Source organism: Phyllostomus discolor, chromosome 15, assembly GCF_004126475.2.
Source record: "Phyllostomus discolor isolate MPI-MPIP mPhyDis1 chromosome 15, mPhyDis1.pri.v3, whole genome shotgun sequence".
Classification (NCBI taxonomy): Eukaryota; Metazoa; Chordata; class Mammalia; order Chiroptera; family Phyllostomidae; genus Phyllostomus; species Phyllostomus discolor.
Window position 1 is genome coordinate 11,401,763 of NC_040917.2, and position 25,305 is coordinate 11,427,067.

At 50.0% G+C, this 25,305-nt stretch overlaps 1 protein-coding gene across 2 annotated transcripts; it reads right to left on the reverse strand.

Moving 5' to 3' along the window:
- Window positions 1-5,715: 5,715 nt before the first annotated feature.
- On the reverse strand, window positions 5,716-8,910 carry MAP1LC3C (microtubule associated protein 1 light chain 3 gamma). Of its 2 annotated transcripts, none has more exons than XM_036016095.1 (4): window positions 8,674-8,910; window positions 8,527-8,582; window positions 8,264-8,370; window positions 5,716-6,573 (listed from the first exon to the last, which is right to left on the reverse strand). In XM_036016095.1, the coding sequence occupies exons 1-4, from the start codon at window positions 8,744-8,746 to the stop codon at window positions 6,162-6,164; spliced, it is 648 nt and encodes a 215-aa protein (XP_035871988.1). In that variant the 5' UTR covers window positions 8,747-8,910; the 3' UTR covers window positions 5,716-6,161. The 2 variants fall into 2 exon arrangements, with proteins under 2 accessions (XP_035871988.1, XP_028387218.1); XM_028531417.2 differs by having other exon boundaries at window positions 8,689-8,903.
- Between the last annotated feature and the right edge of the window lie 16,395 nt (window positions 8,911-25,305).

Genomic DNA, 25,305 nt, shown 5'->3' on the forward strand with positions numbered 1-25,305 from the left:
AGAACGGGGTGAGGGGGGGACAGCCACCCATGCCCGGGGTGGTAGGAGCCAGCTGGCCTTGGTTTTGAAGATAAGCTGGCAAAGCTTGGGACCCAAAAGCTGGGTGAAGTGATATCTGTTCAAACACACTGTGCAAGACTTAGCATCTGCAGCCCATGTCTGAGCCACACATGGGGTTACCAGATTTAGAAAATAAAAAGAAAAAAAAAGGGGGGGATAAAATAAAGGACGTGAGTTAAATTAGATTTCAGATGGATGACTTTTTTTTTTTTTTTACTCTAAGTATGTTGCGTGCAACGTCTGGGACCCAGCATAATCCCAACTGAGACTGGTGTGCAGGTCCACGGGCTCGGTGCCTCCAAGAACGTTATTTCATTTTCCTTTCTCTTCCTTCTTCATTCTTAAAGTAGGAATAACAATTTTAAAAAATAAGAAATCCTTCACGATCTTAGTGAATACTGACTAAAAGTTCTAAAATCACTGTAAATCCCAAATAAATGAGTGAAACAGATTAAAATGGAAGGAGCCCAGAACCAAGTCAAGAGGTCGCCTTGAACCTTGAAGGATGAGGAGTTGGTTCCTAGAGGGAGGGACACTCCAGGAGTGAAAAAAACATGAGCAATGACACTGAAAGGTTAAAAAAAAAAAAGAGTCAAACTGGAAAGAATGAGCCAGTGTTTGAAGTTATTATTTTTAATATATTTTATTGATTATGCTATTACAGATGTCTCATATCCGCCCTTCACTCCCCTCCACCCTGCACACACCCTCCCACCCACATTCTCCCCCTTTAGTTCATGTCCATGTGTCGTAAGTTCTTTAGCTTCTACATTTCCCATACTATTCTTGCCCTCCCCCTGTCTATTTTCTACCTACCATCTATGCTACTTATTCTCTGTACCTTTTCCCCCTCTCTCCTCCTCCCACCCCCCTGTTGCTAACCCTCCACGGGATCTCCATTTCTGTGGTTCTGTTCCTGTTCTAGTTGTTTGCTTAGTTTGCTTTTGTTTTAGGTGTAGTTGTTAATAACTGTGAGTTTGCTGTCTTTTTACTGTTCATATTTTTTATCTTCTTTTTCTTAGAGAAGTCCCTTTAACATTTCATAAAATAAGGGCTTGGTGATGATAAACTTTAACTTGACCTTATCTGAGAAGCACTTTATCTGCCCTTCCATTCCAATTGCTAGATAGAGCAATTGTTTGAAGTTTTTGACAGGAAGTGACAAAGACATGGGATGAGGAGACAAGGCAACATCTTTGGAGGCCGGCACAAGGGGTTGCTCCCTGGAAAGATGTGGCCTTTAGAGGAAACCATGCTGCTTAGATTCACAAGATACCGTCCGTGTTGTGCTTAGCATCGGGACTGGCGGTTTTCGCCAGCTGAAAATCTTCTGTCCCCCATGCAGGGCGCCCTGTTTTTCATATCGTTAGTTTGGAAGCTGAGTCAGTTCTCTGGGGAGTCTTGGCCACTGGCCCCCACCCTCATTCGGGTTCCCATTGCCCCTTTATCCACGAGTCCACGCTGTCGATGCCCACGTGACAATGCCACTCCGGGAACTGAAAAGCCACTCTAATACCATACATAGCTCAGTGTGTGAGAGGCACAGTGGTGGCTAAGCTTTCTGAATAAAGTGATTGTTAAAAGACATCATCTAAGGATAAAATAACATTGACATCCAGGACTTGTTATTAGAAATTCTACTTTTATCCATTTCCCGACTTCCTTTCCCATAGGGTGGTCTGGGGTGCCCACTCGCCAACCCTGCTTCCCCGAATCCACCTGGGCCCCTTGCGCCTCTATGTTTGCTCACCCTTTTAGCTAGAGCTAGCCTCTCAGAGGTTTCCGATACACCCATTAGGAACTTTACATTTGGGGTATTTATGTTTACGGGCAACAAACTGCTGGGCCATCTGTACCTAATGAAGCGGTGTTGGCGCCTCCTGGTGGTGCTTTGCAGGTCTGCCCTCAAGGTCAGCGGAGACAGGTTTGGACCAGGGGGAGTTTCCGGGACAGAGGAAGCAATTCGGGTATAGTCCTATCAGACGGAAGCGTGCTGCCTTGGCGATTTTATCACTGTGTTGAAACCCACACAAAATAAATGATTGGAAAGTCTTGAAACTAAAGGTGTGCTGATCTTTCGACAACAACCTGCTCAGAAGGTCTTCCTGTTCTGAAGCACAAACCGGCGATTCTTCAAATGGGGGCCCCAGACCACAGGGGAAGCCCCTGCTTTTGAACCCAAGCCTGCCTGATGACAAAGCCCGGCTCTTCCCAGGACACCGCACTGCCCTGGGTCAGCGATGGGCTCCAAAAGCTGACGCAAGCTGGGTCAGATGAAGGACAAGGACCGCTCTTTCCCAGGGCGGCGAGGCGAATGCAGCTGCGGTGCGGGTGCCGCCTCCCCAGAGGCCTGGACCAGTGCGTCTCAAAGGCCAACGTGCTTGTGAGTCAGCCGGGGGACCTCGGTAAATTCCAGGTTCAGATCCACTAGTTTTCGGGAGGAGCTTGAGCTTCTGTACTTTTAACAAGGTCCCAGGTGAGGCTGCTGCTGGCCTACAGACCCCATGTGGAATCTGGAGTAGACTCCAGACCCCCAGACCCGTGGTTCTGAGACGGAGGCAATTTCAGCCCCTGTGGGACTGTTGGCGATGTCTGGAGACCTCCCTGGTATCACTGTTGGGGTTTGGGGGCAGTGCCACTCGCATCCAGTGGGCGGAGACCAGGTATATTGCTAAACATCCCACAGTGCTCGTGGCAGCCTCCCTTGACAAAGAATTATTTGCCCAAAGTCAACTGCATGGAAACTGGGAAACCCCACCCTAGACCTAGTCTTCTGTGACTTGGACCCGTCTGCTGTAGGAAGCGCAAGTCCTCTAACCTGGACAGAGTTTCCTGGGAAATAGGTACGAACACACAACGCACACTTTGAATCATCTGCACGTATTTTCTTCACACAAAAGGTAAGTAGCATGGGGAAGACCAGTACCAATGGAGCTGTGACCTTGAACACCAACACAGACACCTGTAGGGAACTCTGTGTTAAACTCCTCCAGCCCAGGACTTGGCAATGCAAAGTCAGTGACTCTAGCGGACTTGGAAACGCTTTTCTTCATGTCTCATGTAGGACCAAAACACGAAGAAGAAGGAGGAGGAGGAGGAGAAGAAGGAGAAGGGGAAGAAGAAGAGGAGGAGGAGGAGGAGGAGGAGGAGAAGGGGAGGAGGAAGAAGGAGAAGAAGAAACTTCTTTCTACTGTGATTTATCTTCCACAATATCGTATGGTAAAGTTACAACTGTTAACCTACAGTTGGGGGTCAGCAAACTTCTGGAAAGGGTCAGATGGTAAATACAGGGGTGGGCAAAAGTGGGCTTACAGCTGTGAGTATGTAGAACAATTTATTCTTGTATTATTTATTTTTGTATTGTTTGTATTTCTTTTCTTATTACTATGCTTACTTATTTGTATTATTTGTTCTCTTATTATTTTCATTTCATATCCTCACTTATGGTTTATCTTATAGGTAATAATGGCTGGTAATTTAACTTACTTTTGCCCCCTGCCCCCACACCAGGCCTTGCAGGTATAAAGCCTGTCATCACAATTACTCAACTGAGCCACTGTAGCCCCACAGCAGCTGGAGATGATAATAGTAACCAATGGATGGGGCTGCATTCCACTAATTCTTTACTTACAAAAAACGGGCCCCCGGTGGGGCGCCCCAAGGCAGCTGTTTGCTGACCTCCAGCCTAGGCAGCCAGGGAAATCTGGGGTCAGCTGTAAGCCCTGTGTGAGCTGGGACATAAACAGCCACGCTTTTTATCTGCCCCTCTTTAGTTTTCTGGGGTGAGGAGAGGATGACAAATGCATTGCAACAAGCACGGGGAGAAAAGGTTCCCCTGCCTGACCTCGTCCCTGTGCAGACAACTGCGGACACAGTCCACTCATTCCGTTGTCTCCCTCTGAAGTCCACGCCGGGCTCTCTGATTTATCGCCCGGCATTCGTCAGCCACCTGAGATGTGCCCAGCATTGCTGGAAGCCACACGGAATCCAAGAGACTCAGTCTCTGTTCTTACGGAGGCGGGGTTATTATGGTGAGCAGACAGACAATCACAGCAAGTTCAATGTCCACGGATGCATTATTCCCTTATTTATTTATTTATATTGAATTTTTATTGCATTTTCCATTGCTGTTTAGTACCATTTTTCCCTTCCCCCACACGATGTTATTTATTAAAGGCACATGTGACAGTTGGTTAAGCATGTGGAAAAAGTGGAACCTGGGTACTTCTATTTTGAAAATAATTCCAATTGGTTCAAACACTTACATGTAAACATAAATGAAATCATACTGCTGGAAGTGGACACAGGGAGGGTTTATTTATTTTTTTTAATATATAATTTAGGGGTCAGGAGAGCCTTTGTGTTAAGACCATGAACCTCATAATCCACAAAGGAAAAGGTCATATAAGAATAAAAGGCATTTCCATGAGAAAGTCTGCCATAAACAAGATCAAAAGGAGCTGTGTAACTATTTTTAATACACACAGCATACAAAGAGTTAATGACTGAATTGTACAGACTTGTAACAATCAATAGGAAATGAGGAATAGCCTACGAGAAAAGTGGTCCTAATTTACTGCAGCCCAAATTGCCAATTAATTCTAACCACCCGAGCAGAGGCTAAGAAAATAAAGCGAAAAATCTGGACCGAAATCGATTGAAATTCATCACTGTCACACGGGTCAGCTTCGGACTCGGCTCCTTGGATCACATGCTCTCCAGCTGCTCCTTCGGGGTGCTCCCTGCTGGAACCCTCGCGGAGACGGGCCACGTGGAGCCACTCCAGTGCCCCCTCCCCACCCCCGCTTCAGCTGCGAGGCTGTGAGTCAGCCCAGCCGGAGTCAGACAAGAGCATTACAAGAGCATTAAGAAGCCTTCAGATGATTTCAGCTCCCAGCTGTTCGGGTCACTCCCAGCCTTTCAGTTCTTCCGGGCTGAGTCCCTGCAGTGCAGGGCAGAGACCAGCTGTAGACACGGTGTATTTGTGTGTGTGTGTGTGTGTGTGTGTGTGTGTGTACATGCGTGTGGACTCTAGAACCCTTACCCAAAAGACCCCACGAAAACATAATGAAGTCGTGAGGATGTGACACAATGAGTTTCAGCGGGCTGGCCATAGATGAGCAGAAAAGCGGACACTGCCCATCACCAGCAAGGCTGCGGGTGCCACGGGTCTCCCGCAGCCAGAGGCTGACTAGGAGGGAAGCTGCTCAGGAAGGATCTTGGTCGCCACACAGAACACAACAGCTCACCCAGCTACCACCCAGGGCGGGACCCCTGCGCTTGCAGTGAGATGACAGTCTTAGATGCCGGGGTTCGAGAAGGACCAAAGACATAGGGGAGGCTGGGGGGAGGGCCGGTGCTGGGCACGGCTGTCAGACGGTGCATGTCTGTGCCGCTGCTGCCAGCCCAGAGGCCCCACCGCGATTGCTGCCACCGCGCCGCGCTGCACTCTGTCTGCCCCGTGGGCCGCGTTCCCTACCCTGGGCTCCGGGGCTCAAGCTAAGTGGCGGCTCAGCCTGCAGAGTACCTTCACCTAACTCGGGGAGCCCAGCAGGGGGCTAGGAGCGTGGCTTCAGGTCCCAGCAGACTGTGTGTGGGGTGACGCATACAAACATTTCTGACTGTTTAGGCCTCAGTTTCCCCATCTGTGAAATGATACTGATTAACCTCCCAGAGCTGTGATGGGGCGGGAGGGGAAGTGGAGTGATGGGAATAATGCCTGGTGCACAGCCAACACTCAAATGGGTTCCATTACTTTGTATTGAAAAGTTACAACTTCGGCATAAATCTGCGTGACACAGACAAAAGAATACAAGGGAAATAACCGAGACCAGTGGATGCTGTAGAATATAACAATTTCTGTAATGACTCAGATAAGGACCCCCCCACCCCCCCTGCCACCCCCACCCCCACCACGCCTAGGCTCACGCTGGCTCCTCGGTTCCAGACCCCACCCCAAGCCCCATTCTCTGTGACCGAACTCACGGGACTCCGGCCACACAGGACACGCCCCACGCCAGGGCCTGCGGCCTCCCCTATAGCAGACTCCGCCGTGGCACAAAGCCCCGCCCCGTAAGCCCCTGTGCCCCAGAGCAGACCCGTTAGCTACAGAACTCGCAGGAGGCTCCGCGGTTTTCTGCGGGGAACAGCGCGTGCGCCCCGGAGGGAGCAGGGCTGCCGGCATCTCCGGTCAGGTTGGCGCTATTCCCGCGGGGAGGCCCAGCTGTCTGTCTGTCCATCGTGTCAATGAGGGACCTGGTTGGCCCTGCTGGCATCGGCCCCTGGGTGGGAGGGCCAGTCTGGGGCGGGGCCTGCCCCCCAGGCCGTTCCACCCCTGGGACCACGGGCCACGCGCCTCCGAACATCTCCTGGGAGGTGTAGGTCATGTACAGGAAGCCGTCCTCGTCCCTGTAGTCCCGGTAGATCTCCGCCATGGTCACGCTCATGCTGACGGCGCTCTTGTTGTTCACCAGCAAGTAAAAGGCCTCGGTGGCCCCGAGGACCATGCGGCTCCTGGCACGGGGGCAAAGGGGAAGGGCAGGAAGGGAGAAGGTTAACCCAAAACTCACTCCAGCCTGTCATCCTCAAACTGGAGCATCCGCCGGGAGAGGCCTGTTGAAAATGCAGATGCCTGGGCCCCACCGCAGAGATTCGGTTTAGCAGATCTGGGAAGCAGCCCCAGAATCCGCAGTAGTGTGACACTGGAGAAGGCTGAGCTGCTCCGGATGCCTCCCGTGGAGATTAAGCTGCCACAAGGCCTCCTAGCCGGGCCGAAAGGGGGAAACCTTCCCATTGTTAACCCAGAGACATACCAGCACAAAAATGCTAAGTAAGTGAGCCTCTCTTTGCTCTGAGGTTGAAGGTATTTCCCCAGAGGTACAAAGGGGATCCCCCCTCTCTTCCAGCATCTCGTGTTAAACAGCCTGCATGACCTTTGGAAGGGATCTCCTGCCTCCCAGCGTGCCCTCTCCTCCCCTGCCCCTTCACGTTCACATCAACGAGACAGGGAAGCAGCAAAGTTCAACCGGACATGCTTTACATGTCAACCTGAGTTTGGATTCATCCCGGAGTAGAAGGCAGACAGCCTGGTGGCGGAACACACAGACAAAGGCTCAGTCTCACCTGCAGCCCACATCATTTGCTCTACCTGGCCAGGCAGGTGCAGCCCACCCACTCAGGCCTCAGAGCTTTGAACTTGCAGGTGAGCGTGGTCCCTGCATCCGTGGGAGACTGGTGGCTGCAGCCCTGATTCATTGTATAACCAGATCGCCCCTCCCGGCATAACCCCAAAGGTTTTCGCTCTGACACCCGCTCGGCTGAATTTGGGCACGAAAGAGCTGCCCTGCCGTGGGAGAGCTGCCCTGCCGTGGGAATGGGTCGCGTGGCCGTGGATCCTGGAGGAGGCTCAGTTCCCAGCACCCGCGCCTCCAGCTCCTCCTGGCTCTGCCAGGCTCTGAGGGGAGGCGTCGGAATGCTTGCAAACAGCTCATTACAACAAATGCAACAGAAACGAATATATATTCACAATGAATTCTTGAAAAAGCAAGCTGCAGCAGCTACCCAGGCTTCCAAGGGCCGGCCTCTGCAGACTGCAGCCCTGTGAAGAATTACCCACGGGGTCATGTGCACGGTACTCACAGTCATTTGTATTGAAGGCATGGGTCTGACGACACCACGTAATAACCCTCTGAGGCTTTAAAAGTAGCTACATCTTCTTTGCTGGGCCCTGTCCCCAGGAGGAGTGTGTTTTGGGGATACCATCCTTGTCTCTCTTCTCCGAACAGGGAAGGGTACCTTTACCTTTTGAAGAGGTCCCCACCCCCGGGCGCACATGCCCTGAAAAGGCGCTGTGTCTCCCTGGTAAAATGCTGACTGGGTGATCCACACTCTCAGGAAGAAAAGATACTCAGGACTAGTTCACAGCCGAGGCAATTTTAGAAAATTCTTAGAAATATGGGAAGCTCTACGTTCTTTAGATTTATTATCCGAGGGGTTCTCCCACCTGTTTAAAATCGGAGGCACTCTCCGAACGTCTTTTCCAGTCACTACAGATTATAAAAGGTGAGTCGCAAAAGGAAACCTTTTCCCTCTATTGTCCTGCAACGCCCCATCCTCACAACCAAACAAACTAACAAAGCCAACAGGGGGACACAAAGGCCAAGGAGGCACCCCACAACCCCTTCCCATGCACCTCGCCACCTACCGGATGATGCTGAGGAACTGGGTCATGGTCAGCTCCTGAGGGACCAGGAACTTGGTCTTGTCCAGCAGGGGCAGGAACTTCTCCTTGGAGTAGCGTTCCACCACCACCTGTCGAGAGTTTCCAGCCCCTGAGGATGCGACTCGGAGCTCTCAGTGTCTGAGAATCTCAGAGCAGGGAGAGATAGTGGGTTTTTTTTTTCTTGTTCTTGTTTCCAAGGAACAGAGGAGTGTGCACCCTTTTCAAAAAGTACAATGGAGACTTACCGGGATCTTGTTTGGGAACTTTGCCCGGATTCCAGCAACTTCCTCTTGTCTGGTTGCTGCGAACGTTTCAAGAACAAAGGAGTCAGTAAATAGCAAGAGAAGCCTGCCTCCTCTCCCCTCTCCGTCTGCTGACCCAGACGCTTTAACCCGAGAACTTTATACCTAAGCTCTTCCTCTGCTTGAAGGGTCTGAGGCTTGGGCTTTTTTGTGGAGTTTGCATTTTGCTCAACAGCTGTGTCTGTGGCTGACTTTAAAAAAAAAAAATTCCCACAGCCAGGATCTAACTCATTCCTCCATCTGCTTCCAATCCGCCTGCAGGAGCCTAAAGGAGGCCCTTATGTAGGGCTGTGTGACATCAGGCCCCTCCAGTCCTCCCCTCCCCTCCCCCACGCCCCCTCCCTGGGCACGAGGAGGTCAAGTCTGCGGATGGAAATGGGATAGCCACCTGCTTATTGGCCAGAAAACGTCACTCTGTTCATGACCGGTGCCAGATATTTTTTTTTTGCCAGAGAAATTAGGGTGCATCATAAAAATCAGCGACTGTGTCATCAAACAGCCCAGGTTGGGGCGGAGGACTCCGGAGAGGTGAAACCGCCGTGAGCGAAGGACATTTTTGTGCATCTTGAAGGAAGGCCAAGATGGATCCACCTGATGCTGAGACAGGAGGCGGAGTTCTCGCAACAGTCCTCGACGCCGCTTTTCCCGGAGAGAAACCGAGGATCAGAAACGTTAAGGCACTTGCCCAAGGTCACAGAGCGAGCAAGAGAGGCGGTCAGGGTTCAAGTCCAGATTAGACACAAGGGGGCGCTACATGCCGGCATATTCTGCCATCTTGTCTTCTTTGCAACAAAGGAGGCAAGGAAGCACATTTACCCCCAAGATCTCCGTTTGTGAGATGGGAAGCGGAGGCCCATTGGCCTGGGACCAAACCACCGGTAAGAGGCAGACACAGCTCTGCCAAGCTCCGGAGTCCAGGGCCTGCCTTCAAAGCATACGGCACCCCAGCCGACCTTCGGACGCCAGGCAAGCAGGTTTTCGTGACCTCGCCTGACCTCCCCGCGAGGCCATCCAACATCGACGAGGCTTCGGATGAACAGAGGGCCGTAAAGGAAGGTGACGGCGTGTCCCCCACGTTTGCCGGGCGAATCAAAGGGAGCGGACCTCAGGGTTAGTGATCGGGGATGGGTGTCAGGTGATTAAGTGCGGGCATCCCTGAAGAGGCAGGTGGCCTCATTTCCGCCCTCCCACCCACCGCCCTGGACCCCAAGGAGCAGGTGTGTAGTGCACTCCTGGAGTCCAGCGGCTTTCAGGTCTGTGGTGTCACCCAAACCGCCACTGTCCTGCAGGTGGAGGGGCAGGAAGGGCAGGTGGGAGGAACACTGCAGATCCACCTCTACCCAGAATGCACTGAGGTGGGGCCAGCCCAGACGGTCCAATCCCCACCAGCGGGTCCAGCCTCCCAGGCCAGGAAGAGCTAATGCCAGGTCTGGCCCTCCCTTGCTAGCACCTCAATGTCTGATCTGGGATCACTTACTTCACTTTACTAGCTATGGTTTTCCTTTTTGCAAAATGATTATTTTTAGTCAGTTTAAAGTGGTCAGTTTGACTTAATTCAGGGTGGGTATGTTTGACTTAAGTGAACTGATTTGTGTCCAGCAGAGTTCAGTGGCCTGGTGCCAAATCTGATGCTCAGGGTATGCCCCCTCCATCTGTCCCCCACCACACCTCCCCAAAGCCCCCATGGCCCCCAGAGAGTTTACGTGCTCTCAGGTTTGCAGATGGAAGGAAATAGCACTGGGTTGGGGGGCATTTGCTGTGTTTGGTCATTCATTATTGGGGATCTGAGAGGTCTCCTAACTGTGCTGTGTTTTGGTTTCTGGGCTGGCACACGGGATTAGCTCAGCCCAGCCCACCTCCTGGGGTGTCATGGGGGTGAAGAGGCAATAGAATAAAAGACTTGGAGAAATATTGAGATGCAGCCATACTCATAGAATGCGTCATCAGTCAGCAGAGGAATGGGCTAGATCAGTGTTCTTTTGTTGAATAGTTCCTTTTTGGAGAAGAGCAGGGTGTCCGTGGGTGCTTGGGGCCCCATCAGTGTCCTCAGAACCTTGTCAGCCAGCAGGTGACCAGAGTCACATGCCGTCAATGCCACCTGCATTGGGGGGAAGGGGGAGAAGAACAACCCTGTGGAAAATGGCTGGAGCAGGAGTGCTCAGGCTCCATCCGGAACCCTTTACTGATATTTTAATGTAAAAAAAACCCAAAACCAACATTGCCCGTGATACGCTGTGGGAAACAGGGTGCTTCTTAGAACTTGGCCTGTCCTGCAGAACAAGCAACCCGAGCCGGCCCAGGTCACGGGGTTCCCACTACCCCCCACTCCCACCCCACTCTCATCTCTCTGTGGGCATGGGGCTGGTGATGGGACGCTTGAGTCCTGGTACTAAAGAGAGTGAGCTGGGCCCTGGCTGGGTAGCTCAGTGGGTTAGAGCATTGTCCTGATAAGCCAAGGTTGCAGGTTCAATCCCGAGTTAGGGCACATACAAGAATCAACCGATGAACGCATAAATAAAGTGGAACAGGAAATTGCTGTTTGTCTCTGTCTCTCTTTAAAAATAAATAAATACATAAAAAGGAGAGTGAGCTGGGAATGTAAGGAGAGGCAGAGAGTGGGACACTCGCTGTTGGGGTGGGGACATCTTATGCCTTTCCCTACGTGAGCATGCTTACACTGAACCGCCCCCTGCCCCTTAAAAATAATGACTAGTTAGCCTTCCCCTGACTCCACCAGACGTGTGACTGCGATGGAAAGAACGACTCTGAAAATAGACTTGGGTTCTCAGTCTTACTTTACAAAGAAGTCGCTCCTCTGAGCCGCATGTTACTCATTAGCAAGATGAACATGCTGTCACTCATCCCGCAGCGCTGTGTGAAGCTTGCATGTGGGAACCTAGGGGACGCGCCCATACATACGGGTGACAGTAGGCACTCAGTGAATATGAGCTCTCGCGATGGCCGGGGGCCTGGGGCGCCAGGGGCCAGGCCCACTCTGCTCACGCTGCCCGGACCTCGTGCGAGAGTCGGCCGAGCTCACTCTTTCCACTTAGCTCACTGCCCGTCCAGTGCTCAGATTCCTGCATCTGGCGTCTGTCCCGGCACTAATGCATGCCCCTGGGAGGTCAGCAATGACACACAAGCACCTTTTTTTTTTAAGCTGTCACCTTATTTGATGTTTGATCCTTCAGCACATGGAATGGTGCATTCTCTGCTTCCCAAAACTCTCACCTTTTTGGTTTCCAGGATACCGCTTTCCTGGGGCCCTGCTCCCCCTCCTCCACCCCCCTCCTCGAGCTGCCGCTCCCTTGTTTGCAGAGCCAGTTCTGCGAGGAGATAAATGCAATATCCATTTATCCATAATATGTCCACATTTATCATATGAATAAAAATTTCACAAAGAAGTTGTGAAAAAAGTTTCACAAAACTTTTCTGTTTCTTTTTTTATAATTAATGGTTTTGTTATTTTTAAAAAGATTTTATTTATTTATTTTTAGAGAGGGAAGGGAGGGAGAAAGAGAGAGAGAGAGAGAAACATCAATGTGCGGTTGCTGGGGGTCATGGCCTTCAACCCAGGCATGTGCCCTGACTGGGAATTGAACCTGCCACACTTTGGTTCGCAGCCCGAGCTCAATCCACTGAGCTATGCCAGCCAGGGCTACTTTTCTGTTTCTTGACCTGCAGCATGCTGGCTTATCTAACAGGTACACGCACACGAGCTTTCAGAGGAGCCTCCTGGGACCACTCTCCTTCAGACCCCACCGATGCCCAAGCCCTTGCTCTGTACAAAGCTTAGAGCCCCCGGTGCTGCTTCTCCTGCCCCTTGATCTTGGCATTGCCCCGGGGCCGTCCACCCACTCCTCTCCTTGCTCTCTCTGCTTTTCTGGGGTGATTTTAACCATTCTCGAAGGAGTTTCCCCAGCGTGATAAAAATAGGCCCGCCCCTTGGCAAATGTGGATGTTGGGGCTTAAGGAATGGCTAGGACGAACCCGTCTCGTTTCTGTCCTGTCCTACTGTGGCTGCTGTCCTTCACCCTTCCTGGCCACCAGCTCTGGTTCCAGTGGGAAACGGGTTGGGAAGTTATCACGACACGGGAGTGGAATGTGTACATCTCAAGCGAGAGGCCGCCGCAGGTGGGAGGGCCGAGTGGAAGGAAGTCTTCGTCAGTGTGTCCATTTCCGAGGGGAGGGGGCTTCTGGGGCCCTCAGAACGTCGCCTGATGCCTCCAGCAAACTTGGCCTGGGCTTTGCGCCTCTGCAGGGGCAGATGGGAGATGGGAGACATGCGACACTGAGCCATCCCTCACTGGGGATGGGAAGGTGACGTTCACGGTCTCAAAGCAGAAAGCTGCAATTCAAACAGTGTTTCACTCCATTTTACTTTTTGCTTTTTAACACCATCAAGCACCCTTTAAGGGTGCATAGGTCTTATTTCATCAACACGGGATGAAAACGTTTTCTTTTGAGTCAGACTATCAAAGAAAAATGAACAGCTCTGGTCCCCAGGCCCAAACTAGCTGCTGAATTATAAAGCTGTTTGAACTCACCATTTGCCACTTGGATTATAAAGCCACTTGAACCATCTCACCCATGAAATGGTTTTAACGGTGCCAGTTCTGCTGTCCTGTCCCTAGAACAAAAGAAACCTGTGATAGCTATTAAATGACCGAAGGCAAGACCTCATATGTTCCTGCATCCTCAGGAGCTACCCAGAGCCTGGCATCTAGCTCACGTTCTATAAAAGTTCAATAGACTCTGGCTGGGTAGCTCAGCTGGTTAGAGCATTGTCCCGATACGCCAAGGGTATAGGTTCGATCCTCAGTCAGGGCACATACGAGAGTCAACCAAGGGATGAATAAGTAAGTGGAGCAACAAATCTCTCTTTCAAATCAATAAAAAAAATTAAAAAGTTAATAGAGTTACTGGCACACACACTGCTAACACAGGACAGTGCTCAGCCCCATGGTGGTGTGGCCCGAAGCCCTGCAAGCAGGAAAGGCAAGCTCATCTGCAGACTGTGTGTGTTGATTGCAGTCAGGGTGAATCACGGCTCCTTCCAGCAGTGACATGGAGCCAGGGCTGCCCCTTGCCACTGATTGATTGGTCTGCTTGAGAACTCTGTTATGTTGGGGCTTCAGCATGGGTCTCTTTGCTGGGCAATTCGGCAACAGTGCAGTGGTATCTGGACCTGGTGAGTTGGAGTGCCCGCTGCCGGGCCCATGCATTGCCCCCATCCCCGCCACCATGGCTGTTTCCGAATGCATTCATTGCTCCAGCCCAGGGGGAAGGGGGTGGTTCCAATGCTTCCCCTCCAGGGCATCGACCTTGGCACAGCGAAGGTGCCTGGGTTGAGAAGTCGACGTTCCCTGGAGCCTTAATACTCCTGTACGTAGGCTCGGCCCTGGTCCTCAGCTCCCTTGGCTCTGTAGCTGCAGGAGGTGAGAGTCTCTGCCAAGGAGACCCTCTGGATGTCACACTTCGCTTTTAATTGGTGATTCATCCATGTCACCCGTTCATTTGCTCTGTGGAAAGCACCACACCCCCTCAGCAATCTCAAGGCACTTCCAGAGTCCTTATAATTACCTTCCTTCCACTGTTGTTTGCCTTCCCAGGTCATTAGCGCCCCCACAGCTGGGGGCTTAGCGCATCAGCCTGGACAGCGGGCCTGGGTTTTGTCACTCAGCAACCACTGTGGTCTTCAACGTTGCTGTCACTGTCCCCCCTCCCGGAATGTGGCCCGCACAAGTCATCGAGCTGGGGCGGAAACCAACATGACATATACATGTTAGTCACTGGGCTGGTGAATCCACTTTCTGACTTCATCCTTTAAATAAAAAAAACCTCTGATGTTCAGAAAGTTTAACAAATTTGGTCAGGATCACGCAGCTGGTGAGGTTTGAGCCTATGACTGTATCCTGAGGAATATGCATTACGATATAATGCTCTTCACTCTAGACTTTTAAAAGTCAGCCGAAAACGACCCTTGTGGCCATGGGGAAAACATTTCCCGGGACATTCCCCTAACAGCTCCAGGGCGAGGGCTTCTCTCCATGCCTTCTGTTTCCGAGGTCCCCAAGCTCTTTTATTTTTTTTAATTGAGATACAGTTGACATATAACAGGATATTACTTTCAGGTGTATGCGAAACCATTCAGCATTTGTAGATACTGCAAAATGATCACCTCAGTAATTCTAGTGAGCATCCGTCACCTTATAAGGTTTTGCAAAATGTTTTTTCTTGTGATGAGGACTTTCAAGATCTCCATCTCTTAGCAACTTCAAAAAAATACAAGCCTCACCCAAGGATATTTTTATTGATTTTTTTAAGAGAGAGAAGGGAGAGAGAAACAGGGATGTGAGAGAGAAACACTGATTGGCTGCCTCCCGTACACGCCCCGCCCAGCAACCTTTTGGTGGTCCGGGCCATGCTCCGACCCCGACCAACTGAGCCACCTAGTCAGGGCTCTCTCAGCACGTTTGAACTATAGAGCACAGTATTGTTAACAATTGTCGCCACGCTGCACACCACGTCCCCAGGACTAGTTCATTTTGTAACTGGAAGTTTGTACCTTTGACCTCCTTCACCCATTCCACTTACCCCACCCCGCCCCCATCCCTGGCAAACACCTTTCTGGTCTTTGTACCTGGACGTTTGGGGGTTTTGTTGCTTGTTAGCTGTTTGTTTAAACGTCCCATAGGAGTGAGCTCATACAGCACAGTCTCTGTCTTCCTCTGTTTGAGTTGTTTCACTTCCCGTATGCCCACAAGGTAAGGATCCCTAGGTTCTGATGAAAAGAGACCACGTGCTAGAGGTCTCCCCAGATTTACATACCCCAGCTCCCAACTGCTGCTCACACCTGTGCAGCCACCGGAAGTGAAGGCGGACCAGCTCAGACTGCGCCGGAGTGGGATCTTCACGTACTTCGGTGCGGGAAGGAACGCGCCGTGGTCCCGCACCCCGGCACAGTGCCCGGCCGGCGAGCCCGGTTCTCCCGCCTTCCTGAGGCTGCCTTGAAGGTGTTTGTGTTCACCGCCCACCTCCGGCCCCACCCGGGATGAAAAAGGGTTCTGCGTTACCGGGGGTGGGGGGTGGGGGGCTTCCAGGGTTGGCTAATCCGCTGGACACAGGAGATCAGAAAGAGGGGGGGAAATCGGAAGCGTACGAGGGAGGAGGCTGGGAGCTGTCCCGGCGGGGACTGCAGGCCACCCAGGATGCAGCCAAAGAGGAGTGGAGCTCGTTTCATCAACCCAAGTCAGCATCGTTTCTTGTTTTCCGCATCTGCTGCGCTCAGGGCCTGCTTGGCGCGGAGGGCGCTGGGCGTGAGTCCTGGGGTCTACCAGAAGCCCCGCTTTGCGCATTGCAGAGGTTGGAGGGCATGATGATGGCCCCCCGGGAAGGTCTGCGGCTGAGAAGCCCTGGCAATTTGCCCAGGCTGACTCCTCACTCGCACAGGATAACCTGACTCAGCTGCGTCCTGGCTCCCGGATGCGGGGAGGTTACTCGTCATTGAACTTCTGTGTTTTATCTTTTAAAGTGGTGATAATTACTGTGGCTTCACAACCACATATTCACTCCATAACTCAAAACATATTTATTGGGTACCTACCACGTGATAGGCACCCTCCACTCCCCAGGAGGTCCTGGGATGTAAGAGAAAATAAAAACCAGCAGGGTCTCTTGCACAGCGGGATGCAGGGAGGCCACGGGGCTGGGAGGGTCTGACTTAGGACGTGCAGGGGCCGGTCGGGGAAGGTTTCCTGGAGACATGATCCTGGAGCACCTACTTGGAGAGTGAGGAGGCACGAGCCAGGCACAGGAGTCAGGGGCAGAGGGTGGGGGCTGGGCAAGGGGGATCTGAGGCACGGGCTCAGTAAGTATCAGCGGATTTGGCTCATTCTCAGCCAACACTGTGTGAGATACACAAATGCACCTGATGCAGCTTCCCTCGTTGTTGGGAAGGTAAGGGTGGATCTTCTTTGTGTCAATGGCACACCAGCTGGCCTGCTTGTGTCCGAGTCTCTGGAACGTCGCTGAAGCCAGAGCACAGCCGACGTGGGTACTTCCCTGCTCCCCTAGCAGGTGGGGAGAACCACAGAAGGACGCAGGTCATGGAACAGGGTGGACCCAGAAGTATCTACCCAAGGGCTGCCAGCCTACCTTTGCTTCATTTCCCGTTTTAAAGCCTTAGCTTTGCTTTATATATATTTTTAGCAAGTGAAATTACTAAGACAATTCACTTTGAAATGATATCTTAGATTGGAGATTTGGATTATATTGCAATTACACGGGACATTCATCTACACACACACACAAAAAACACGGCACTGGAGTGTGCAACTGCTCGTACACATGCGCACAGCCAATAAAATGGGGCCTCGCGGAGGATGTTGATTCTTTGTCGCCCTCTGCTGTTCGTCCTGTTAACCGCATCCAGTTACCTTGAATCAGTTTCGTGTCCCTTCACCAAGTTCAGTAAATGACACACCACGAAAACACTGGCCAAATCTCCTGACCGGTTTTAACAGTTTTAAAACTGTGGTTTTAACAGCACTGGCACGAATCTCCCATTTTTTGGTTTCTAAAAATAAAATTCTGAATATTAAGGAACCAGTTAATACACTTAAAAACTGCCAGGGGAAAAAAATGGTAAAAATGCTAAGCAAAAACCAGTATGAACTTAAACATTCCCAGGACATTTTCCAACCTAAAATTTGGCAGTCCATGTCATAATTTTAGTCTCAGACACTTCTGATTTCATTTGAAAATTTTTAAATGTTATTTCTATTTTTTTTTTTCAGAACACAAACATTTTTTATATTATTTTGCCATTTTCTCAATGGAATGTTAGACTTGTTCTCTTTCAGTTTCCAGAAGGACCAAGTTTAAAAGAAAATACTTTTTAATTAATAATATATTCAAGCAAAAATTTAAATTATATTATCCAAGTAAACTATTCAAATGCATTTTAATCCTTTTGAGTAGATTTAATTTAAATGAATCAAACTTTATATTTTCATTCAAAAGCATCCCCAAAAAATCAGAATTTAAAATTGAAATTTGAAGAAGGTGAAGGGAGCCCTGGCTGGTGTAGCTCAGTGGACTGAGCGCAGGCTGTGAACCAGGCATTGCAGGTTCGATTCCCAGTCAGGGCACATGCCTGGGTTGCAGGCCATGGCCCCCAGCAACCACACATTGATGTTTTTCTCTCTCTCTCTCTTTCTCTCTCCCTTCCCTCTCTAAAAATAAATAAATAAAATCTTTAAAAAATAAATAAAGAGGGTGAAGGGATTAATCAAAGAATACACATGTGTAACCCGTGGACACAGACAACAGTGCGGTGGTGGCCAGAGGGGGAGCGGGGGCTGAGAGCAGGGTAGAGTGGGGGTGGGAGGGGGGAGAATGATGACATCTGCAACAGTGCCCCCAATAAAAATGAAGGAAAAAGAGTCAACTTTCCACTCTTAATAAGAATAAAAATAAAATTGAATTTAAATTTCAATTAAGTTCAAGTTCAATGTAAAATAATTGAAAAATCAGAGATTACCAAAACTCGCTGTTTACAAGATGCTGAAACCTGATTTTGAACAAGAAGTATGTGAAAGAGTCCAGCCTGGCCAGTTTGCACAAAGATTTTTTTAATGAACTGGTGAAAGTACTTAAAGAATGACTGAGCAGTGAGCACACAATCCAGGGTGGGGCCAAGGGAGGGTTACAGTTGTTTTGTGGAAAACAATACAATAATCAATAAACAATAACACAAAAATAAACTCTGTGTTTCATGTACTCACAGCTGTACACCTCCTTTTGCCCCATCCTGTATAATATAAAGATCATGTACTATACATAGCACTGTACACTTGAAACCTATATAATTTTGTTAACCAGTATTACCCCAATAAATATAATTTAAAAATACATAGTTAAAAAAGTATTCAGGCCTGGCCTGGTAGTACAGCTGGTTAAAGCATCATCCCAATACAGCAAGGTTGCAGGTTCGATCCCCAGTCAGGGCATGTACAGGAAGCAACCAACAAAGGCATAAATAAGTGGAACACCAAAGCGATGTTCCTCTCTCTCCTTTCCTTTCCGTCTCTAAAATTAATAAATTAAAAAATTTTTAAAGTATTCAAAAAAGCAGAATGGGAGTAATTATAGTAAACTTAACAAGTGGTAACCCAAATTTGAAAAACAGTTAAGTATAAACATACAATTGTAAGAAGGACCCCCAAATTAAATGACCAAAGCTGACACCTGCCTCAATATTGGCAAATCAGAAATTAACTTAAGGAAGAATTCATGCCAAAATAGAAAATTCCCATGTGAAATACTAAATTTCCAAAATATAATAAAAATTCAGGAAGCAATACCTGTCTCTAGCTGTCACCAAAACCGACAACAGTTGAAGACATTTTTGGTAAATTGATCCACTTGGTAAGTTGACCTCGATGATCCTTCCCCACTGCGGCTGTGATTTGAGGCGTTAAACACTTCCCTTGTACGGTTGACCTCCTGGCTGCTCACTTAGTGAACACATTTTGTGAGTGTAGTCTGTTATGGGTTAAAAATCTCTTTCACACACATTATCTCAGTTGCTCTCCAGAGCAGATGAGTAATTTCCCCAGAGGCACCCGATTTATAGCCCTGTTAGAAACACCCAAAGCTTACGTTTCAGCCAGAACAAGATGTGTATTGGTTTCTGTGATTTAACACTTAATGATTTAATCCAACCCACGAGTTCTTGTTCAGTAGTACCTGGGACTGTCCTCATCCTCATCTTGCTATAACAGTGTTTGGCCTCTCCGTCCCCGCCCCCCCCCCCCCCCCCGCTTTTTTTGCATTTGGCATTTTTGATTAACTAGTCCTTTACAGTAGTAAATATTTGTTGAACAACTACTTTGTGCCAGTCGTAGTGCAGTGTTTCTGCTAATCACCCACACTCCAGTCTCAGCAATCACCTGCTACCTGATGGGTCCGAACAATATGTCCCCAGCCTGTCTCAGCCCAGGTCTCACTCATTTCCATTTGATTGTCAAACACCCGCTTAGAGGTGGGATAGCCACACAACTCTAGCAATCCTGTATTTAGTTATCTAGGTACTTGTCTTTTCTCCCCACTTTTTAACTGAGTCTGCCAACTCCAAAGAGAGGAGAGGTGGCACATTTTTATCTTTGAATCCCCCTTCACTCCTTAGTTTCACGTTTTACACGCAGTAGTTGCTTGATGGGTATTGGCCTCAGTGGACATTTAATCCCTAGTGCGTCTAAATCGCGCCAGGAAGGAAGAAACGGAAATTGGTAACTCTGGCCACTAGGTGTCACACCACACTTAACAGTCAACAAAAAATTCCTGCTATTCCAAATTTCATTGTGATTGTAGATAAAATCGAATCTCGTGTTACTGTAGCCTGTAATCTCAACCGTTTAAAAACAAAGTATGGAGCGGGCTTTTCTTGCTATAAGTTTCAGCTTTTAATTTCTCACTTACACGGGAGGAGGGGGTGTCCGGGGGTGTTGCACAAATAATTTGTAGTCGACTTTGGAATTTAGCCTGGTGATGAGTCTGCGTCGCCCATCAGCCTCGGAACACCCACGCGCTCTCGGTTAATAAGGAGCTCAAGGGTCCCTGGCTGAGTCCATCTCCTAGGGCCAGTGCTGCGGCTACTATCCATACCTGCTAAGCCCCGGCTCGCCGATGCACCATCCAACATCCTCCCTGACCACCTGCCTTGACTTCTGTGCCTGGTTAATGTTAATCTGCACTTGTAAGTACTAAGTCAGACAGCATAGGTGGAGGAAGGTAGGGGACTAATCAGAGATGAATGACGTGTTAAGTAAGTCTGATGGTGCCCACTTGGGGCTTACCCACGTCAGCGGATCCAGTTGATTTAGAAGGACCACATGCTGAACCCCACCCCGCTGCCCCTGAGTGCTGGGACACCTGCTGCGTTCATCCTCTCAGGGACCCCCTGACTCGCCTCCCCTTGCTGCTCTAGTCTCACCTGCCCGTCCTGAGTGGACTCTTCCCCTCTACCTGTTCACCCAGGTGGTCTCTAAGGTTCCTTCAGATCTCAGTTCAAGAGGCACCGCCTGAGGGAAGCCATTCCTGACTTCCCGCTGTGTTAGTTTCCTGTGGCTGCTGTAACGAACTACCCCGAGTAAGTGGCTTAGAGTCACACATTCATTCTCCTGAAGTCTGGAGGGCAAAGGTCAGAAAGGAGGCTCCACTGGGCTCAACTCCAGGCCCTGGCCCATTCCTTTCAGAGGCTCCAAGAGAGAATCTGTTTTCTTAACTTTCCCATCCCATCAATCAGAGCTGCTGCCTCTGCTTTGCTGGTCTCCTTCCCCTTCCCCTTTGAAGGCCCTGGTGGTGACATTGGACCCACCCAGATAATCCAGGATCATCGCCTTGTTTCAGGGCTGGCCGATTGGCGTCCATAACCCCTGCTAAACCCTTAGTCCCCCTTGCTGTATAACACACGCCCAGTGTGGGGGGATTAGGACGTGAAGGTCTTTGGAGGTCATTACTCGGTCTGCCACAGCCAGCCAAGTTAAACTCTCCATTTTTAGCTCTTATACCACTTGTTGCAGTCAATTTTTCATATATGTATTTTTTGTTGTTTTTGAGTAACTGCTCTCTCCCTGCTCTGCCTGTGGGCTGCAGAGTCTAGTTTTGCCTGGCATTGTATCTCCACCTTCTAGCACTCTGTTCAAATGAATGCCAAACACGAGGCTGGCCGGGGTGGGGAGCGGGGGGCGGGTGGGGGGGGATACATGGTGACGGTCCCAGCGTTTCTTTAGAAAGTTAATCCAGTTCACACCGTTTGACATCCCCGTCCCTGTTTGTCCCTTCAGTGAGCTCCTGGAACTCCTTGAGTTCTTGGGCGTCTTGCCTTCCCAGTTCCTTGCTGGGTGAATCACTGTCCTCAGCATCACACACAGGTCAGAGGGCCCGTCTGCGAAAATGGCTCCCGGGTCTTGTCCACATAAACCTGAGCAGTGATTTAATCTACGTAAGCCTCTGTTTTCTCACCCGTGATGTGAAAAAAAAAAAGAAAAAAACACATGTCATAGTATTATGGAGAGGACCAAATGAGATATTAACATGGAAATTGCATACCACCACACCAGGCACCTATCAGTGCAGTGTCCTTCCTCTGGGTCACCCATTCCTCATCCTTGTGTTCTCAGGCTCCAGAAGCGCTCCTTGCATTGAAGAAGTCTCCAGCACGGTAGCTGGGAGCACCCAGGGAGTTAAGAGTTAAGTGTGACCAGCTCGGTGCGCAGGGTCCTGGGACCCAGAGGGAGGAGTGACGGCCGTCACCAAGCACTGGGAGGGACTGATGCCGCGAGAGGAGCACTACTGAGTCACCCGTCTGGCCTCAGAACACCCACACACTCTCAGTCAATAAGGAGCTTCAGCCTCCAGGCTGTGTCCATTCCTGAGCGTCAGTGAGACAGATGCAGCCAACCGGCTAAGCCGGGGCTCTCAGGGCCCATTAGCAAGAGATGCACAGGCTGCCTTTCATTTCCGGCTGAAGAAAGCAGCAACCCCCCCCCCCCTCCCCCGGCGCCCCTGCCCCTGCCCCCACCCCCACCCCCACCCCCGGGAGCTGAGCAGGGCTACTAGGGGGCGGGCTTTTCGGCCAAAGCACTTGCGCAGACCCTTCCGCTCTGGCCCAGATGTCCCCCAGGTTGTACGGCGTTTTCTACGGGAAACTGATACAGCAAAGCCCACACTGCTCATCCTTTGCCGTGAAGAGAAGTTCCTCACCCACGTTTCATCAGCCGTTTACTTCATTGTATGGCGTGACGGCTTGCAGGCGGCCGCTGGTGGCATCGACGGAGATGACCAGACCAGTGTCACTTACCGCTTAGTGGATGTGAAATGATGCCCTCATTTCAGGTGGCAAAGATTTCCAAATAACTTCAGTGATTTTTCTTTACAGAAGCAATGCACATTTAACGTAACAACCTTAGAAATTACCTCTAAATCTAATACCCAGAGTAACAAACATTAGCATTTCCCCCAGCTTTAATGAGGTATAACTGACAAATAAATATATCTATTCAAGGTGTGCAATGTGATTTTTACAAATATGTTTATTGATTTTAGAGAGAGAGGAAGGGGAGAGGAAAGAGAGAGAGAGGGAAAGAGAGAAAAACATCGATTGGTTGCCTTCCGTACGGGGATTGAACCTGCAACCTAGGTGTGTGCCCTGACTGGGAATTGAACCCACAGCCTTTTGGTGTCCGGGATGATGCTCCAACCAACTGAGCCACATGGGCCAGGGTTGACAATGTGATTTTTGATATTCATATATACTGTGAAATGATTGCCACAATCAAGCTAATGAGCATATTTATCACCTCATATAGTTACTGTTATTTTTTGTGTGTGAGGACACTCGACTCTTAGCAAATAGCTATGCCATGCAGTGTTATTAACTGGAGTTACAGTGACCTCCAGAAGTTCATCACCCTGCATAGCTAGACTTCGCACCTCTGACCAGCATCTCCCCAGTTCCCCTGCCCTCACAGTCCCAGGAGCCACCCCCCTTTATGTTTTGCTTTTGTGAGCTCAACTTTTTCATATCCCACATATAGGTGAGTTCATGTGGGATTTGTCCTTCCATTTCTGGCTTATTTCACTTATAGCATCCCCTGGGTTCCTCCACGTTGTCTCAATGATTGGATTCCCTGCTTTCTAAAGACTGAGTACTATTCCATTATGTCTATGTATATACACACTGCATTTTCTTTCCTTGTTCGTCCGCTGGCAGACACTGACCTGCACACTGAAAATCAAAACACATGGAGGGAAATGAAACAGGACACAGATAAATGGAAAGTCATCGTGTGTCCATGAATTAGAGTAATCAATGTTGTGAAAATGTCCATGCTGCCCAGATGATTGGCAGAATCAATGCAGTATCTATCAAAACTGCATTGGCATTCTTTACAGAAACAGAAAGAATAAATCCTAAACCAGATGGAACCACAAAGGACCCCAAACAGTCCAGGCCATCTTTTCGTTGTTATGTTAATTTTATGCTGGTGCCTGCCCTTTATTTTCCACTGGGTGCCAGACACATGGGTATGGGGAGTCAGGAAGGCTGGAAACACAATGTCCACAGAACACAGTTTATTCCTGTCGTATTATTTATTAACTATTGTACTGCTTACCATATGAGCAACTGTAAACTACTTTCGCTCACTCCTGTATTATAGAAAACAGTATGGAATTTCAAAAAACAATTAAAATGGTAACTATCCACTTAGAGTAAGTTCCGGTTGGGGATATATATATATGAATGAATGAATGAATGAATGAAATAAAAATCAGTCTCTCTCATGGATACCCATGTTCATTCATTATTTATGTGCACTTCACATCCACTCTGCGGCAGACCTTGAACCTGGTAATGGAGCTATGAGGAGGAGTAAGACACATTTTATGGGAAGAGACTGGGGTGGGCGAAAAGAGATGGAAGAGGTTGCACAGGCCAGATCTGGAATGGCCTTCAGAGCCACGTATCACATCTAACATGTATCTCTAGAGCAGCCTGGGGTGCCACCAAAGGCTTAAGCAGAAGAGTAACAGTTTTGTTTCGGAAAGATCATTCTGGCTGCAGTATGGAGGAAGAATCCCTAATCTCGCGGGACAAGACTAGGGGCACGGGAACAGTGAAGTTGCTGCAATGACCTTGGTGAGGGGTGACGGAGGCCTGAGCCATGGTTGTGGACAGAGGCAAGAAGAGAAGTGAGCAGATCAGGGAGATACAGAGGAGGCTGAGTCAGTGAGACTTGGCGGCTGGCTACAGTTTGGGGGAGGGAGGGGGAGGGCTGAGGAGCTGGGGAGAAACTGAGGGTCTGCAGCTCCCACAGCAGGGTGAGGGGGGGAGGGGGCCTGGAGGCAGAGGTCGCGATGGGAGGGGATTCACTTCGGGAGGTGGGAAGGGAAGGCGGGACATCCGAGCATTCATGCTCAACAGGAAGTACAATGAAAAGATCTGGAAAAATATCCGAAGCCAGGGGAGTGTGTGAAATCACCTGGAGTGAGCGGGTAAGGCGCAGAGAGCCAGGGAGAGGAGAGGAAAGAACCCTGAGAGGCGCGTCTTGGTGACTTCGAGTACATTCACCTCGCAAAGGAGCCTGAGACGGAGTAGCCACAGACTTGGGAACATATCCAGCAGCTGGTAGCGTGGTGGAAACCAAGGAAAACCAAGAAAATACATGCTTCAAGTGAGAGAGTAGTGCATTTTGTCAAATGCCATCCATAATTTAAGATAGAGCCTTTAAAGGAAGCTGTGTAATGAAGCTGGCGTCAGCGAAGGCAGGGAGTGGCTGAGATCGGAAAGCCAGGCCGCGGTGGCTGAGGAGCACGTGGAAGGAGAGGAAAGGTGTGTTGAGAAATTGGCTGTGCCGTGAAGGGCGAGAGCCGTAGCTGGAGAGGAGGTGGTGCCGGGAAGTGGGATGAGCCTGTGCGTGCGTTTCCATGCCCAGCGAGGAGCCAGTGGAGAGGGAGAGGATGGAGACGGCGGAGAGAGGGGGATGCTAGGTAAGGCTCACCTGGAGGCAGGAGTGGACAGAGTCCGGGGCACAGGGCCGGGGGCTGGCCTCCGCCAGAGTGAGATGAAGAGGTGGGGTCAGGGGAGAGTGGGGGAGGTCTGACGTGTCACTGTGGACTAACGCAGTCTCTCCAGGATGCAACACTGCTCCTAAC